Raw genomic sequence first — 19,450 nt, 5'->3', positions numbered from 1 at the left:
TTAGTCCTTAAAAGATTGACTTCTTTTCTAGACTCGGCTCCGCCTCGCTATAGGACTGTCAAACTTTCAACTCATGAAAATGTTCTTCCTATTTCAGTTCAAGTATTCCTGGTTTTATTAGTGGCTGTAACAAACTGCCGTGTTACCCATTTTATTTTTTCTCTATAAATCTAGATCGTATCTGGACAACTACCCCCTGGACAATTACCACCCGGACAACTACCACCCGGGCAATGACCCCCCTAGGACAATTACCACCCGGACAATTACCCCCTAGGGCAACTACCCTCTAGGACAACTACCCCCTTAGGACAACTCCCACCCGGACAACTACCTCCTAGGACAACTACCCGCTAGGACAACTACCCCCTAGGACAACTACCCTCTAGGACAACTACCCCCTAGGACAACAACACCCTCTGAACAACCACACCTATATCATGACACTTACACCTTAGGTTATAATTACGATCTTGTAAAACTTACTGAACTTCAAAACATAGGGGGAGAGATTGATCTTAAATGAAAGCTTTTGAATTTTTTAATATGCGTATCGTCAGCAGTCGAGAATCGATCAAATTATTAAAACGTATTCCAAACTTGAAAAATAAAGGGGTGGGCTTATTTTATTCTTGTGTCACATGAAGATGCCGTATATAAATCTAGGAACATACAGTTTACCTAGCTGCACTAGTCAATCAAACAGTCTTTCATTTAAGATCAATCTCTCTCCCTATGTTTTGAATATAGTAGTATTGTGTTCTTGTTCTAGAGGGGTAGTTGTCCTAGGGGCATAGCAGTTGGACTAGAGGGCAGTTGTAAAATAGTGGGACTGGAGCAGCCCCTTATTACCGATAAAATTGGCCCAATTTTGTTCTCTCTTTTCTTTTTCAAAACAAATGTTTTACCGTAAGAGCTTATGTTATGCTGTTTAATGACATTATACGTTTACTACTACAAGTCCAGTAATAATGGAATATTGGTTTGGATGTTACTACTTCATAGAAGAATTTAATTGATTTGTTTTTTACATTTTCTCCCCACTCCTGAGAAAATAGGACAATAAACGTTTTTAGAACCTAAAGAATAATTATATCCATGATGTGTTTATGACTTAAACATTTCTACTTTTTTCATTTTATTCCAATTCGTTTTGTACAGAACAGAACCTCCTAATTTTACTTTAGATTTAAAAAAAACCTACACTATTAATCAATTGATTACATTAGACGATTTGAAAATCAATCTTTTTCTCCTCCGTTTGACAGGTTCATACATTTCTTAGTCTTCCTATGAAAACATAGCTAACTGCGCCAATTGAGGAAATCGTTTTTCATAGTTTGTCCTAGAAGTTTAAATAAAATAAATATCGCTACAGTTATTACAAATTAGACTACAAATCTTAGGTACATACGTCGATATTTTAATAATGTCACGTCAAATATTGTTAAATGTAGTGTGGTACAACGCCCTCGTAGTCCCCTCTTCACACACAATTTGATTTTACAATACAATTGGCACCAAAAGAAGCAGCTTGTTAATTTGGTTACCAATCGTAGTTGTCCAAAGCTGTAGTTGTTCCTAGTAGGTAGCTAGAGGGTAATTGTCCTAGGGGGTAGTTGTCCTAGAGGGTAGTTGTCCTAGGGGGTAGTTGTCCTAGAGGGTAGTTGTCCTAGGGGGTAGTTGTCCTAGGAGGTGATTGTCCTAGGGGGTAGTTGTCCTTAGAGGGTAGTTGTCCGGGGGGTAGTTGTCCTAGGAGGGTGATTGTCCAGGGGGTTATTGTCCGGGTGGTAGTTGTCCGGGTGGTAGTTGTCCAGGTGGTAGTTGTCCTAGACCCATAAATCTAGATATATGTAGGCCTGAATAATTATGTGAATTAAAAATTTATCACAAAAATTTAAAATTATTATTATATTTTTTTAATTTAGGTAGGAATAGTTTGAAATAATAGATTTTTGCTACTCGGAGACTGCGGCAATTAACAAACTCATAGAATAATAAATAAAGACGCATACAACATAAGTTCTGGCTTAAATAGTTTAATTAGTAAATGAAAATTCACCCATGTAAAACTGCACATAAAAGTCATAAGCAAATATAAGTTATATAGCAATAATTTTCAAATTCTGAGTAAGCACAACAGGGATGCTCAGAGAAAAATAGCCCTATTGCCATAAGTGTCTAAATATTGGGCGGGAGGGAGGGAAAATTGTCTTCAACTTAATGTGATCGTGTTAAAAGAGAGGGTGCTTGATCAAAGAGTTCAAAAAACCCGCCCTCTCCGTTCTCAAAATAGAATTGTGTTCCCAACCCAATTCTTGATTTTTTATAGAAATGTAGCACATTTTTGTGGTAATTTTTAATTTTTTTTGTATAACAACAGATTTTTAAATTTAATTAAATAATATCATTTAATATCCCTCTTTTCAAAGTGAATAATGCTTTTTACTTGTATTTATATATATTTTTTAAGTTAATAATTAATGTAAAGCAATCAATTTCAACATAAGCTACTGATTGCTATTTTTCTACCATATAAATATAAAAATGAATAGATGAAGCATTAACCTGCAATCAAAGTAGAACAATATTAAAAGTGTCACTGGCACGTTCACCTTTATTGAAAAAAAAACTTTGTTCTGTGAATTAGTGGAGGAGAAATGTATGTCCACAATTATGAATTGTATTGTACTTCGACATCGTTAACCAAATCGGTATAATGGTTTACTTTGCTCGCCTAAAATGGCAATCCATATCGGTGTAGCTCCAATCACCTTATGATAAGATCAAAGCAAACAATAAATAACAAATCACGCTTGTTGCAGCAACTTTTTAGAATGTTGTTATCGCTTATACAAATGATAATGTATAGTGTATTGTTTTCTGTACAAAACAGTCAACTGTTTATTGAGGAAACATATCTTTCAGCACAAGTCAAGTGAGTTTGATAAGTAATGTACTTAACTACACGTGAGTGTAAGATAGGGTTGTGTTTTATATAACATGTTTGCACATTATGTATTTACAGTTATACTTTAGTTGTGTTAGCTACTACAAATGTTCTTATACAAGTAACAGATATTTATCTTAACAAACATTTCCTCTGTTTCTGTAAAAATAAATCAGTTTCGTATATTCAAATTTAGAATGATTTGTTTTAAGAATTTATATTACAAATGTATAATATTTAAATTAAAAAAAAAAGAAGTTCATAAATCAAACGTAGGCCTACACCAGTAAATGCGGTGCCCATACGAGTATTGCGCACAATAAATAGAACAATTGTCGTCGTAGTGGTGGCCGTTTTGAGCGTCATTTTTTCTCTTACATCATCTATGCTTTACGTTTATATACAATTCTGAAACCATTTCAGAAGGAGACAACGTTGTTGACCTATTCTGTACCACAAGTATCTAAAATGATAATAAATATTAATACGGTAACTTCTATGCTTATGAAAGCTTTTTAGATCTAAATATAAACGTTTATTTTGATAGCATGCCTTTGTGTTTGATTAGTGGTCAACTTTAACACTCTACAGACCATGTTTGCATTCCTTTTATTAAATATTTAACAACCAATTTTTAATGTCCATCGTTAACCACTTCTTTTATGTTTTGCTAGTACACGGATAGGAACTACAAATGGATCTTAAAAAACATCTTATAGAACTATGTGCTGACAATAGTCTGGAGGTAGGTGATTTTACTTTGCAACTACTGACAAAAATCATATTAGTATTTTACCTTGATTATGTTGAAACGTAAAAAGAATAGTACCTTCCATCTTTGTACAGCATTAGACAAGTACAATTTAATTATTGAATTAGCTTCGATAAAACATGATGATAATTGACATGAATTTTTAATTCTTGATTAATTTTGCCCTCTCTCTTTTATTGAAACATCTATGCATTCTCTACTATATTATTCTAAAATACTTGAATCATCATTATTATTATTGTTGTCTATTATTACATATATAATACAGATGAATATGTTATAATATTATCAAATATTGTTAAAAACGTAATATGACAACTGTAAAGTTGAGAATGAAATGTTCTCTTTCGAACGATTTATAAAATATAATATTCTGTAATGTGTTTAACAATAATATCAATGCATGTCATTAAATGACATAAACAGTTGGATTTATATTAATAACATTATTGGTTCACATTTTATAGATTCCGGAAAGTGCAAAGACTAGTGAGATTGGTATATGTACCCATATTATAAATACAAAGAGCGTAAATATTCAGAACGAGGTAGGCCTACAAATCAATTATGATTTATTATCTATGTAAATAATAATAATACAAATATTTTTAACACAATACCAACATCTGTATGGAACAGCTTACCAGCAACAGTTAAATGCTCAACTAGTCTAAACAGTTTCAAGACCAACCTAAAGACGTCGCTATTCGCTGATGTTCTCGCACGTTGTTAATGCACAAAGCGCCATGAGCGCCACATGGGTGGAGGATACCGGCGCTATATAAGTCTTCATTTATTATTATTATTATCAGTCTGTGTAATATCATGTAGATACCCATTGTTTGTCATTTATTATGTGCAATAAAAGTGGGCTTCACTACAAAAGAGAAAAAAATACAAATACTGGAATAGTAATGCAAACAATGATGCAGAAACAATATAACAATAAACAAAAATAATAATGAAAATAATAATAAATAATTTAAATATACTAATTGGAAACATAACATTTTAGTGTGATTTTTCGTTTTCTTCCAAGTATTGTTTGAAATTGAAATGGAATTTTTATTCTGAAATTAAGTGATCAATCAAATATGGTATATAATATAATATAAGTAATATTCAATATTTCAAATAACAATTCCAGCAATCTATTATTCTATAATAAATGGATTAATTTCAATAAATAATGAACAATTACTAGGTTCATTATTTATCGTTCTGTAAATATTAGAGAAAAAAAGTACTTACATGATTTCAGCAATAGTGACAAACCAACACGAATTTATACTAAACCATTTGCCACATGCATACATTACAAGAACGCTTACTGTATAATAATAAACATATAAACAAGTAAAACAAAATCAATGAGAAATCAAAATTATTTTTATATTATAATAAATCTCCCGGATGAACTTCCAAAAGCAATCCATGATATATATAATAATTGAATAATAATAACATAATTGAAACAAATAGCCTACGTATTATGAGACGATATTAACATTATAAAAATAGCATAGCTAATATATTATTTTGACAAATCAAAAACATACAATGAATTAAACTGCTTATAAACTTAATAAAGTTAAAATGTTACTTTGATCTGTGGTTTGCAGCATGCTTGTTTTTGGAACTGGATACGATGCTTGATTGATAATTCCCTTGCTTTTATTGTCTACTACATTCAATGATTCAGGGATTTCATGTGCTATGCTGTAAATACTTCCTACAATAGGGAGAAACCTACAGTATAACAAGGTGTGCTATAATATTCAGTAACTAAACGCGATAGTATACCACAGTATCACATCGCATTGTTTATACAATGCGTAATCTTTTTCAATTCGATTTACTAATTAATAAGACTTTATTGCATTCAAGGAATACTCTACCTTCAAAGAAAAAATCAGCTGGACAGCTTTAATTTAATTGTATAAAACTAAACTTGACTTTCCATACGTGGGCGTACGTTTATGTAGCATGAATGCTAAAATATATCTCGTATATTGTCTTTACACTGTAAAGACAAACTGTATGTCAAGTGTCCATCAACTGAGATGGGAAAATTAAAGTTACACAACAGTCTAGCGCTTCCGATGGCATGAGATGCCTTGGAAATTTGTAATTATGTATATAATGTATTAGTAACACGCTATAAGAAATCAAAATGATTAAACATTATGAAATAATTCTTAAGAAAAGCAAATAACCGCTTAGAATAAACCACATGAAACACTACATTTGGTATATTTAGCTAACGTGCTTAACACATGTCTGGGTTATGCATGCATTGTAGATTCAGTACAGGACAACTATGGCGAGCAGATAAATAATGTTTATCGCGAAATCTGTATTATTGGTCAATGTGCTACATCACCAATATCCATGCTAACAACCGTTTGTATATAGACTACAATTATACATCCTATAAATATTCCTCTTCATACCCCAAAATAAGTAAGATTTTTTTATTACGCGGTCAGCAGTTAAAGGAAATTATGCGCCTTCTGAGGAAATTCAAGTTCAGAAGAGAGATAGGAATATTCCATTCATTGTTCTCCTTTGAATAAACGGATATCCTATATCCATATCTTTCTTTGCTGATCAACATTACGATTGTTCTCAATAATTCAGCATTTAAAAATAGAGATATCTATGACTTAAGCATCCTTATAGTATTGTGTTTCAACTTCTTTAGGTGGTAAAAAATGTGTACCGTACCACATACATTTACATAAAGTAAGAATCTACATATAAATATATTTTGCCAATTATAATTTACTCACAGGCCAAACAATCTCATAAATTAAATTTATATTTTCCACATGAAAACAATTACTTGTTATTTAGTTATTTTGGGCAATAATTTTATCAAAACAAATTATAATTTACCTGGAAAACTATAATATTTAAAGCAAAAGGTAGTCAAATCGACTGACAATCAATGGATTTTTTGTTGAATGTAACTGTTATGTTGCCTTTTTCCTACTGAAACAACGCTATAAAATGGCATATTATAGTTTTTGGACGACGATATGCCTACAGTTTTAACGTTTAATTTTAGGAGTTAATTTACCTGCCTAGTATATCCCCAATTATTATTTTTTAATATTTTATTATGCTCAACTTTCTTAAAATAAATAAAAACTATAACAAATGAATTCAAACTTATGTATTGACTTCAGAGCAAATAATATAGATCCAAAAACAAACCAAATGTCACACACAAAATAATATTCCATTTTAAAACACATAGTAAAATTAGTCATTAATAATGATTATTTAAAAAACAATTGTGCTCTATGATGACAAAAGGGTACAAAACATTGAATTGAACATGATTAATCTTGAATAATTGGTGTTTGAAAAAGATAATTGTTGCAGTTATTTTGTTTTTTTATTTTCAATAGCATGGTGAGACGGCATTGTTTTGGGGGGCTTATTACAACAATGTCACTGTTTGCCAGAACTTAATTGAGTCGGATGCTAATGTTAACCTTCAAGCTAACGTAAGTAATAAAGTATACTTTAATTTTACCTGTTAATAGATCTGGAAATTGTATATACTTCTATATCCGCAAACTAAAGTGTTTATTTACCATAAAAACAATATAATATGCAAACATTCATAACTCACCAATTCAAAAAGGTGCAGGGAAAAATTTAACCCGATTGAAGCAATTTTGTAACAAAAAAAATATCTAACATTGTTATGATTGAGATATACATTAAAAGGTAAGATTCCAATGGTAAATATTGTTTTTTTATTTTTGAAACAAATAAATGAATTAGAAGAACAAGGGAAAGAGCATGCCATATCAATTTCGCATCTCCCACTCTTTTACAACAATTACTGTATTTGAATCATCGCTGTTGCGACGAAAATTTTTTCGGTTCGGTTTCCACTCTAATTTTGTAATGTAACCACACACCACACATGATTTGTCGAGTTTTATTCCCCGACATATTGATAATTTAAGAATTATTTTGTTGATTTTGCCTCTGGTCAAATCATCTTGTTTAAAAGTGGTGGATTTAATTTGTCTTCCTTCGTACGATAATTGAATGTAAATTATAAATTAAAAAGTTTAAAACTAAAAGAAAAGAATAATTATTAACTTCCTTGGCGCGCATGTGTTCCACAGACTGACTTATCAACAAAATGTAAACATTAAATTGCACACTTCCGGTAAGAACATTGCGCAAATATGCATTACATTATCTTGGTGTTCGCAGTGTGTTGCAATCAATGCGACACTCGGCGAACAGTTAATAAAGTTGCGTTTAGGTCAACGATACCGTTTTCGAACGTGAAAAAACGCAAACAGCGAGATAACTAATAAAGTACTTATATTGTTATGCGTAGACAATATACAACACATCTTACTTGGTACCGTTCACTTTTATTATTCATTCGTTGTGCACAACCTCCTGCCTGGAACTCCTTCCTTTACAAATACCTCGTCTATTTAAACCAACCCACAGGCGGAAAATATGCAAATAAGTATTGTGTACCACAAAAGACTATAGACGTCACGACATACGCTTACCCTATAAAAATTGACCCCTGACAATTTCGATCAAATATGATACAAATCTACATGTCTAGCATTACCCAATTCAAATATACTTTTTTTTTAAAACATTTTCTCTTTTTATATATCACAACATACGCATTATCCAATTATATACCATACCGTACACTTTGAGATAATACATTAATAGTAATTGATTAGGTCGTCATTTGTACACCACCTAGTATTATGATTCATTTACATTAAAATTGCAATTAATTAATTGTCATCAGTTTAATTTATAGAAAACTAGCATTAGTACCCGTCTTCGACGGGTATGAGCCCTCTGATTAACAGATTTTTCAACAGCGCCGAGGAAACTTGTCAAACGTATGCAAAATTATAATATACGCAGGAGTTACAATTGAAGTCTCATTTTCTATGCTTTAAATTCATTGATACAAAAATAATTAAAATTAGGTTTAACATAACATACGTCTAGTAGGCTAAATGCTTATTATAAGTATGCAATGTATGCGGTCAGTAAAATTCATTGCAACAAAAATAAATATAGAACATTTTTCACTTTATTTTAAATTCTTGCAAGTTTTAGTTACCATCGGCAAGTCCACTGTTATTTACGAATTCGAAAGTATTGCTAGAACATTTTGAATTTAAAAATGGTGGTACGACATTCAAATAATTAAATATTAATATTATTTAAATTAATCAAAAAAAATGTTTCCTTACAGTAGTAGCCGTCTTTTTACTGAGATACAATGCAAATACACAAAACAAATAGGATATGAAATGTGACGCTTTTACGTACCTTTACTGTATACATGTACATGTAATTAGGAAGCTTATGGAAAAGTTATAAATTACTCTATATACATTGACACTTAGTTAATTGTAGGACTTTCGTTACAAAAGTTTACTTGGATTGGCCAGACAAAAATCAAAACTAAATAAGCTAAATACGTGGAGTTAAGGCTTGTAAAAGTAAACAATTACGTTACTACTATACTGATCAATAAACTGGAAATAGACTCAAGTGTTCCAACGTTGACAATCCCGAATACGATGATACAATGGGACTTGTAGGTACTGTATCATTCATGTAAACTGATGTAAACACTGCAAAGTAAAATTAAAATGCATAACATACTTTTTGATTACACATTAAGAAATCTATATTAAACAAAATCATGATAGGCGTCAAAAGGTATAGCCGTAATTATAATTAAGAATCTGTACCAACGATAAGCTGGTAATTATTTGGCGGATTAGAAGAATAATGAAGAATACTACGTTCAAACCTCAGGTATAACATGGGATTATGTAGGGACGATCAGAGCTAAAGTATGCTTAGAATAAAAACGTAGCATCAGGTTATTGTAATGATCACCTTATTTACACGAATAATTCGCATTCTCATTGTTACAATACAGGTAGCATAGCCAATGTACGATTTTGCACGCTAAATGAAATAAAACGAATAAACGTAGAGCCTGTACTTTAAATTTATATTTATAATAGTTATAACCTACATAAATCATCCTATAAATGTTTATTCTTACAAATGAAAGTGAAATGAAGTATTCCACGACCACGTGACTTTCTATTACTTAAAAATTGAGCCTACCCTATCGACTAACCTCCCTGAACGGTAATGCTGCTGTTTTTTTAGTCGCGTGGACGCGAATCTATAGTTCACTATGTCGGTCGGTCGGTCGGTCTGTCTGTTGGTCTGTCTGTCGGTCTGTCGGTCTGTCTGTCGGTCCGGTATCACTATGCATTGTAGCACGCGACTTAATGGCTGTTGGCCTTGTTTTCTCGATTCCTGCTTTTATAGTCAATGACGCCCTCTGGAAATTCCATATTTCATAGCCTTTTGATACAGTGGTAATTTTTAAAATATTTAATAATTCATAATTTAATAAATATATTACATTTGCCTTTTACTTGATACCATGCCATTTCACTATATGTTATCAAAATTTACATTTCCCCGTAATCCTCACAGGATTATTCTCTATGTACTCAAGGGCAGTGCAATTCAGATTTGCACGGCTTCCTATGTATTCAGAGAGTGGAGAAAACCTTTCCATTTAATCAGGTATTCCAAACAATTTTGACGATAACGTCCTCTTATAATTGTTTCGATTTCAAACTCTTGCTCACTTTCAGGAATTCCAGGAATAGTTAATAGTATTTCCGTACCGAAATCATTTAAATTATGTGTGGCCATCAACGGCTCAAATGAGTCCTCCGGACAGCCCCCGATCTCGAATTCCGGCAGCTCACTCATTTGCTCGGGATCCACTATTATTAGTGGGTCGTGCATATCGATTATATGCAAATTTCATACGGTTCACATGAACCGGTGCTTTCAGCAGTTTATTATTAGCTAAGTTCCGAACACGAAAATAAACAGGCCCCGTTTTCTCAACTAACAGATAAGGGCCAGACAAACATTTCATTAATTTACGCAATAAACCTTTGTGTAACGCAGGTATATACACCCAAACCGAATCGCCCACTAATATGTTACATCGGACGCGTTCGTCATATCGCTCCTTCATTTTCGCTTGATTCAACTCAGCTCGATTTTTAGAAACAGCTCTAAATATCTCCAACTGACTTATTAACACATGCATATGATCTCGTAATGTTTTTTCGGGATAGTGGCATTGTTTTAATAAGGTTACATCGAACGGAAACCTAGCTTCCCTGCCATATAAAAGGTAAACTATAACCAACAGAATTCGTGAACTGTACGATAAGCGAACTGTATCGCCGGTAAATATTTATCCCAATCATTATGATATTCATTTACATAATGCGAAATGCACTCTAAGATAACAGCATTGCATCTCTCCTGTATTGAGGGTGATATGCGCTGGTATTTATTTATTTTATTTTTCGCTATCTTGGCTCTCAAATTGTCCATGACCAGAATACCACAGGAGACTGGGAATTCAATAGTCGCATCGAATCTGTCAAAAACAAATTTTCGTCAATGAAGAATGTTTTATTAAATCACAATATTCTTCTCCAAACTCGTTTGATTTTTCTACGAGCTTATATTCGAAGTCGATTGACATTCAATTGTCAAAACTGGGTGCACGTTCAACGTGCAACGTCTGCACAATCAAATAAACTTAATTCGAAATGGTGTACGTTTTTACGACGAATGATCCGTAATGGTTATCGGCGAAAAAACACTTTAGATGATGAATGTTATAAACTGTATTACACCAACATCGACATTCACAATATATGTAAGACATGTGATTTATCTACATTCCTCAAAACCCAGCAACGAAATTATGCTGGACATCTGATTAGATCCGATAATGATCGGATGACGAAAAAGCTATTCTTCCAAGATGACTAATGCTCGAAGCGTGGAAGAAATAATGAGAATGGAGATAATGTTGGAATGGTCAGACAAGCCTTCATTAACAACTCGAAGGCCCGCTTATTTTGAATCGGCATTTATTTATTATATGCTATCTAGAACACTCTGTCAGAGTTACAGATTAAATTTTTATATTCTATATATTTGTATTACTCTACATACTTCTAGAACATTCTTACTAAGAGAGTTTGATCCGCGATCACTCAACAGAGTTTCCGGACATACATGTACACACATAACATATTCAAACAGAGCTTTGGCCACCGTAGCTGCTCCTGTCTCTTTCAACGGCACTAGTATGGGCCAACTATATACTGAGAACGTGCGGAAATTCCCTGTCGTGCAGCTACCCGCATTTGACTCCTTTTCTGTAAAGTCAAAACACGCGTTAATGTTGGCCCCAAGGTCATGCAAAAATTGAGATCCCAACATTATAACTTCAGACAATTCCCTAGCAACGTTCATAGGAGCAACGAAACTATTACCATTATTTATTGTTAACTTTAAGGATATAGACCCAGTAATGATAAGATCACTGCCATTAGCTGTTTGTGCTTTATCAATATTTGCCGGAGCTAGACTAGAAGCTACAGTAGGTAAATTCCTAGTCAACCAATAATGATCAATACGATTGATAGAGGCACCTGTATCTACTAAACATTTGGCCTGTTTACCTTCGACAAAAATATAAATTGAATTTAAGCACGATAAATAAAATAAAACTTGAACCTCCCTACTATGTTTATGCAATTCAGCATTACGAGAAAAATGACGGATGGGCCTTCTGTAGTCTTTAGTCTTACCCTAATATTAGAACAAATACCTTTTATCATATTGATAAGGTTTATTTTCTACCCCATTTGCATTGTCCCCTCCATGTTCCTAACGGTTTTACAACGATTACCTGCAAACGGGGTTTCTAGTTTAACGGACGGCCATCCCTGTCTTTTCTAGCATAATATGTCACTCGAATATGACCCCGAAAGCCACAACGCCAACAAATATTTCGAGAGTTAAATGTCCGACTTGATCTATCGACATTTTTCCTATCATCAAAATTACTATTAAAAGGAGGAATCACCCACTGAACCCGACTAGACGATTCAATGCTGTCTAATATATTAGAAACTTGCGCAACCATCCCCGCGATCGTATCTAGCGTTGTATTTTCTTTACTAACACGGGACTTGGGATGGTTATTTATAAAAGTACCAGAGGAAGGTTCATCCACAGTACGCTGGACAAATATGGCTAGCCGAGCTGCATCTAAAACGTTTCGAAAATACCCGAATGTTCGGCAATAACCCTCTCATAAAATAGACAGGAGCTCAGAATCTGATTTCTTTATCTGCTTACGCCATAACATAATATCCGACGCATATTAATCAATGGTTTCTGAATGTAATTGTTTCCTAGTTAACAACTGCGATTCAATACCCCATTTCCAGGATTGACTCTCAAAATGTGCTTTTAACAAGTCGCGTATTGTAGTTATATAATCCTTATGTTCCTCCTCTATTGTATCTAGAAATATTTTCATTTTCAACGCTAAAAATGGCTTTAGATTCTGTATAATCCCGCAATGAAGCATCATTCACATCCCCTGAATATTTCAACACAGACCCATCCATATCATATTTAAAAGCCATGTTGCCAATTTCACATTCAAACTTCAAATCTGATAATACAATTATTATATTTAGAACTATCCAATTATAAAAATGAGATAAATAAATAGAAATATTTTATTAACAAAAGATATACAACCAACTACTGCCGTTTCCAATCCAACAATCACAGCCGTTGGTTAATTCCGTAAATGTTCAAACCAGCACACGAAAATACCCGCCTCAAACACCAACCAGTTCTGAATTCAACAACCCACAATTCTGAATCCCAGTACCAACAGTTCTGAATACAATATCAATCAGTTCTGAATACATATATATCCAACGACGTCGAGTCCCCACGAAACTAATCAATCCATTCGGCAAAAACAATCATGGCCAGACCAACAATACCACCTCTCATCACTAGTAAGCGTCAACTGTTACTGTAATAACAAACACCATAATGTATTTCAAAATCAGATTCCTAAAATCAATATAAAACACATCTTACTGGGTACCGTTCACTTTATTCATTCGTTGTGCACAACCTCCTGCCCGGAACTCCTCCCTTTACAAATACCTCGTCTATTTAAACCAAGCCACAGGTGGAAAATATGCAAATACGTATTGTGTACCACAGAAGACTATAGACGTCACAACAATGTGATAATGCAAGTTACATGTATCTGTATCAGTATTGTTGACTTCCAAAAAGAGCAAACAATAAAAAAAGATCAATTATTAGAACAGTATGCTTTTACGAAATTAATTGTTAATGGTGTACAATAATATTTATTCTTAAAAGTGGCAACGTTTGGTGCAATTCTTGTCGTTTGTTCTATCCGATTAGTTTAGGAATTGTCTTTGGGTAGAGTGAGTAACAATAATAACAATTATACTTGGTGGTTATGTATATGTTGATATTGGCCAGCCCTTGTCTATTAGTAACATTATCATTTTGTTGACGATATTTAATTATACTAGATGCATTGTTACGCTCAATTCGCTCGCGTACCATCTAGGTCGTGCCCACAGATGGTTTTAGAATACAAGGAACACCTATTAAGAGGTCACCTTTGAAACCTCACCTTTCGAAAATTGTTGGTTATTGTCCCCTTAAAACCGCAATTGTCTCCTTAATAATTGATCTGGACTAACTGAATACATTTAGAAGAATTGAAAATTTAGACTAACCAACGATTAGCCAATAAAATATTTCGAACCAGAGAAAGTACCAAAGTTGTGTATTAATAATGTTGAATACAATTATTTAGTAATTGTTTTGTTTACTTTTGTGATAATGTTTCTTTTGGCAGTCAGAGTTCTCGTTCCCTGAATAGGGGTGTTCCAAAGGAGAGGTTCTACTGTACTGAAGTTTCGGCGTAAATAAATAAGTGTAGGCAAGGCTATGTGTACAACAGTATACATGTCGACTACATGAACAAATAGTACAGACACGTTGATTTATTAATCGAATACAATTCGAACCCTGGAAATTACATCCGAAAGAGAAACTTGTCATAAAATGAGTCCAAACTATTGAATTAAATTCAATCAAAACCAAATGTGTGTTTTGCATTGTATCACCGATTACTATCCTTTTCATGGCACATTTGATGAATTTGGGGCGGTACGTTCACATTTAAAATATTCCAATTTGAATTGCTTATTGTCGAGGTAAACGCTCGTTCCCTACTCCATCAATATAATTTAAATAGCCATTATGTGTATTTACCATACAAAACACAGACGTTAACAAAGTACCTAGCCTATATAATATAATATGGCCTAACTCCTATTCTTCTAGGCCTAATAGGATAATATAGGCCTATATGCCAAAATAAAACAATGAGCAAGAATTTGTATCAACTGCAGTCATAGGTCGCGGTGCTAAAATCCATAAAATCACAAAAGGCTAATGGTTGACCAAACATTTGTTGATTGAACAAAATATCTTTCAATCACTTAAAAAACTCATATTTTTGGATCGCATTTCTGTTAGACAAAAATCTTGACGGAATTGATGCTTGGAAAAGAGACTGGAATGTATGGAACGCCGGAGACTGCTATTTTTTTCGGCAACTTTAACATTTCAGATACTTTGTGGTATTAATTAGCGGCGACTTTTTTTCTGCGGCTAGGAGACTTCAGAATTCAGAGACTACTTTTCATGCGGCGACTCTGCGACTTTACCATTTGACTGCAACTTTTATAGCGGTACCTTGGCGACTTTAACATTCGGTTACAATTTTCTTTCATGTGGTGACTTTGTTTCGGTTGAATAACCTCCAATAACTCTCTTCTTGCAGTGTTTTATTGGTAATTTATTTCTTTCGTCCCAGTCTTGTGTATGCATCCTTTACGAAAGCATCTTCAAAATGAACAAAACATTGCATTGAAATTCTAGAAGAAAATAACTTAGGACATCTTTATGTCAATTTGAAATAGAATATAATTATAAGGGTTTTTGTTTTAAGAGTACCTACTCTCTAGCATAGAAGCCTACTGTACTCACGAAAAATGGCCAATATATAATGCGGCATTTATATAGCGCTATTTCGTAAAGATCAGAGCGCTTTGAGTATTAGTTGATTATTAAAAGTATCTAGACTATGAACAGGAAATAGGCTAACAAAAGACAACCCGATAGAGAGACGAGCCAATAGAGACATTTGATTAGGCCTACTAGCCTAGGCCTAATATAAATTAATAGTATTATATTATTTTAAATATAACCTATGACATGGCTATTTATACTAGAGACCTAGTTGGTGTCCCTTTATTTTATTTAGTATTTTTATTTATTTTGAATTGAACTCAAACAATGTTTTACTCCAATTCATCCGGACAGTTAAACAAATTAATTGTTTAAGCGGTTGGGTGGCTACTTACTCACAATTCTAACGGTTTAGAATGAAAATTGTATCTATATTTTTGCATTCTTAATGTTTAAAGTACAGTTTTTAAATTAATTAAATATTTGTAGGCCTATGCCGTATGCACAAGTCGCCGGATGGTGTAGCTGCCTCTCAATAACAAAGTCGCTGCTAAATGCTATTGCGGCCCATTAAAAGGTCGCCGAAAGTGGCACTCTCCGCGTTCCATACTTAGTAAGAAACAATCCAATGATGAAATATGAGGGACTAAACCAATGGCCTAAAGTTTAATGATAAAGTTTATTTGTCATTTCCAATTTAGAATGTTAACAAGATCATAAAGTAATGCTGCTGTTCAGAGTGTATCAATAGTGTAAAAACCGTTTTGAACATTTGTCAAAATTAATAATATGATGATATCTCCGGAAGAAATGTGCGAACACTGCCAAAACGAAATTGAGACAGACAAGCACATGCTTTTGAAATGTAAAAGTATCCAAAAAGTATGGACAAAATTTAACAACATGATTATAAAATGCTATTCACTTGAAGAAACCATACATGATTGGCTAGACATTGTTATTGGAACAAAAAGTGAAAATGTCAATGAATTATTATCATTGTTTACTTTTTGTATTTATAAAACAAATTTTATTAAATCATTAGAAAAGCATTCAAAAATGAGATCAAAAGTCGTCTGGAACTTGTTCCGATTTGAACTAAAAAATCTTATACAGAATCAATATGCTTGTAACATAAACAAGGCAAAAAAGAAATGGGGTAACGTAAAAAGGAAATTATTAATTTGTATTTCTTAAAATTACATGTATTAATTTTTTAATTTTTAATTGTTTCATTATTATTTTAATTTTTATTTATATATATATATATTTAAAACTTTATTTTAATAACATTTTATACAATTTCTATATATAACTACAATGTGTAATATGAAGAATGAAATAAAAGTGGGTTGGCCCCACGAAAGAGAAAAAAAAATATGATGATACGTTCAAGTATTTCACAAGAAATCAATGGGACAGATCTATAGTTGTCTAAATTCGCCCTTCTTATAAAAGAGGGGAAACATTAGCATTTTAGCCATTCATTTCGGAGACATCCTGTACACAGCGATTTCTGATACATTTTTACTCGGTGCGTGTGTTTTGGTACATTAACGGGGATGGCATCTGGTTCAGACTTTCGGGAATACTTTTTTGTTCATATTTGTGTTATAGGCCTAAACATGTTTTTAAAAACGTCAGCTTTAGCTTGTGCGTTATACACAACACATCATCAGTTGAAGTCAAGGTTGATAAGCCGACTCTAGACACTATTATGTCTTGTGGATTTGATGAAATTGCAGTAAAGCTTTATGTTGGTACTTGCAATTTAATGTATTCCGTTTTCGAAAAACTTACTGATATACATCATTAAGGGCTTCCATTAATCTTAACATTTTGCATCATCGGCGTAAAACAGTGCACTATCTTATACGGATATGTTTGTTTTTTCTTATTCCAACTCTAAGATGCCTTGCTGGAAATTGACGACGGACTGTTTTTATCATCTCCTCCAAAATGAAAAAAGATCCATCCTGTGTTTAAGGTGTACGTAGCGGTAGACGTTACCGGTTCACTATCTCTCGTACAAATATGCTCCGTAACAGTTATTGAGGAACTGAATGTACGAAATACCGTACTTTTTTGTCGAAATTGTTGTACTTTGCACTTATTTTTATTTTATCAACACAATTACCAGTGTAGCCTATATACTGAATAAATGATAAACTAAACGGATGAGAATGCCTGATATCTGTACAGATGAATGTTTCCTTCGTCGATTATACAGTGTAATAATACATCATTTTTACCATCAAGAATAAGGCCGATTTGGTAGAAAAGGGGTAATCGAAACATTTTAGATTAATGAAATTCGATTGATATGAATAGGAATGAAATATGTGTTAACAATTGTTGAACTGTGTTTACAAATTTAATTAATTTAACGATCATAATTTTATAACAAAATATTTTCACCTATTTATTTTGTCTTCAGTGTGTCGTCATAGGAACAACTTGTCCAGTTGTACTACCTATTGTGTAAATAATAACTTTAAGTAAAATTATACATTATGATAAAAACAAACCAATTCAATGTAATATTTTATATCTTCAGTCCAAGCATAAACATGTTGAAGCATAATTAAAAATCCACTATTTTTACGCATTCTTGGTTTTCCAACACTCCAGCAACGCTCGAATTGTTTGTACAGCTTGATCATCATTACCGTTGGCTGTTCTCAACTTTAACGATTACAAAAATTAACCCAACTCGGTGTCGACTGGAAAACAAGTGCCAACGTTATTTATGAGAAAACGTAGTATAGCTAAATTGGTTTAAAAATCATGATAATGTATAATATAATATATTAATATATTATATTCTTACAATAATTGAACATTACACTATAAACTAAACACCATCAACAGTGTTAGCTTTTTTTGGCAGAACGATAAACTAAATAATATTTAGTAATAGAAATGTAAAATACGGTAGAATTTAAATTCAAATTAAAAACACATTTAAATTTTCTGCAATGCCTACATGCAGTGATACAATTTTCAATGCCTATACGTGTTTGATCTATTTCAGGATGGAAATGCGCCGTTGCATTGTGCTGCACAAGAAGGTTGTACAGATATTTGCAATATTCTGCATATAGCAGGATCGGATGTGAATGTTCAGAATAAGGTAGGCCGTGTGTGTTTATAAACTTGTGGATTATTTATTTGAATTAAACATTCATTAAAAAAATGGCATTATTATGGTATTATTGTACATGATACGTGAATGCATACAATGTGAAATAGGCTAAGGATTATATTTATTGCATTAGTATTGTTTATAAACGTGTTCAAATTATTAAACACGCACATTCTTATTTTTGTGTAGGATGAAATACGTATTCATTCATTCATTTTATTTGTTCAAAATCATTGTCAACATATGTATACAAGATAACAAGGAAAATACACATAAAATGGATTTAAAATGGTATAAAATGTTAATAAAACCATAAGCGCAGAAAGCATGAGATAAAATATTGAAAAAATACAGTCATAAAAGATAATATGTTTAAAATGTATGAAAATACCTTAAAAATTGAATGTATACAATAATATTACAGTAAAATACATTGAAAAGGTATAAAATTACAATAACAATTAAAGGTATTCACTAAAAATATAAAGTTTTTTGAAAATGTTGAATTATGTTTTGTTGCGTATTTACTTTC

At 32.6% G+C, this 19,450-nt stretch overlaps 1 protein-coding gene across 1 annotated transcript in view; it reads left to right on the top strand.

The window, feature by feature from the left end:
* LOC144842707 (ankyrin repeat and SOCS box protein 11-like) overlaps positions 1-18,971 on the top strand; it is a 372,919-nt gene extending 353,948 nt beyond the window's left edge. Inside the window, exons 2-5 of the mRNA XM_078699241.1 lie at positions 3,625-3,695; positions 4,190-4,270; positions 7,139-7,237; positions 18,808-18,971. Of these exons, the coding sequence (XP_078555367.1) occupies positions 3,645-3,695; positions 4,190-4,270; positions 7,139-7,237; positions 18,808-18,927 (351 nt within the window). The 5' untranslated portion in view covers positions 3,625-3,644 and the 3' untranslated portion in view covers positions 18,928-18,971. The remainder of the gene's footprint in view (positions 1-3,624; positions 3,696-4,189; positions 4,271-7,138; positions 7,238-18,807) is intronic.
* The last annotated feature ends 479 nt before the right edge of the window (positions 18,972-19,450 follow it).

This window comes from Antedon bifida, chromosome 5 (genome assembly GCF_963402885.1).
Source record: "Antedon bifida chromosome 5, ecAntBifi1.1, whole genome shotgun sequence".
Taxonomy (NCBI): Eukaryota; Metazoa; Echinodermata; class Crinoidea; order Comatulida; family Antedonidae; genus Antedon; species Antedon bifida.
The sequence above is the reverse complement of the archived record's forward strand: the minus strand, read 5'-3'. Positions and strand labels throughout refer to the sequence as shown.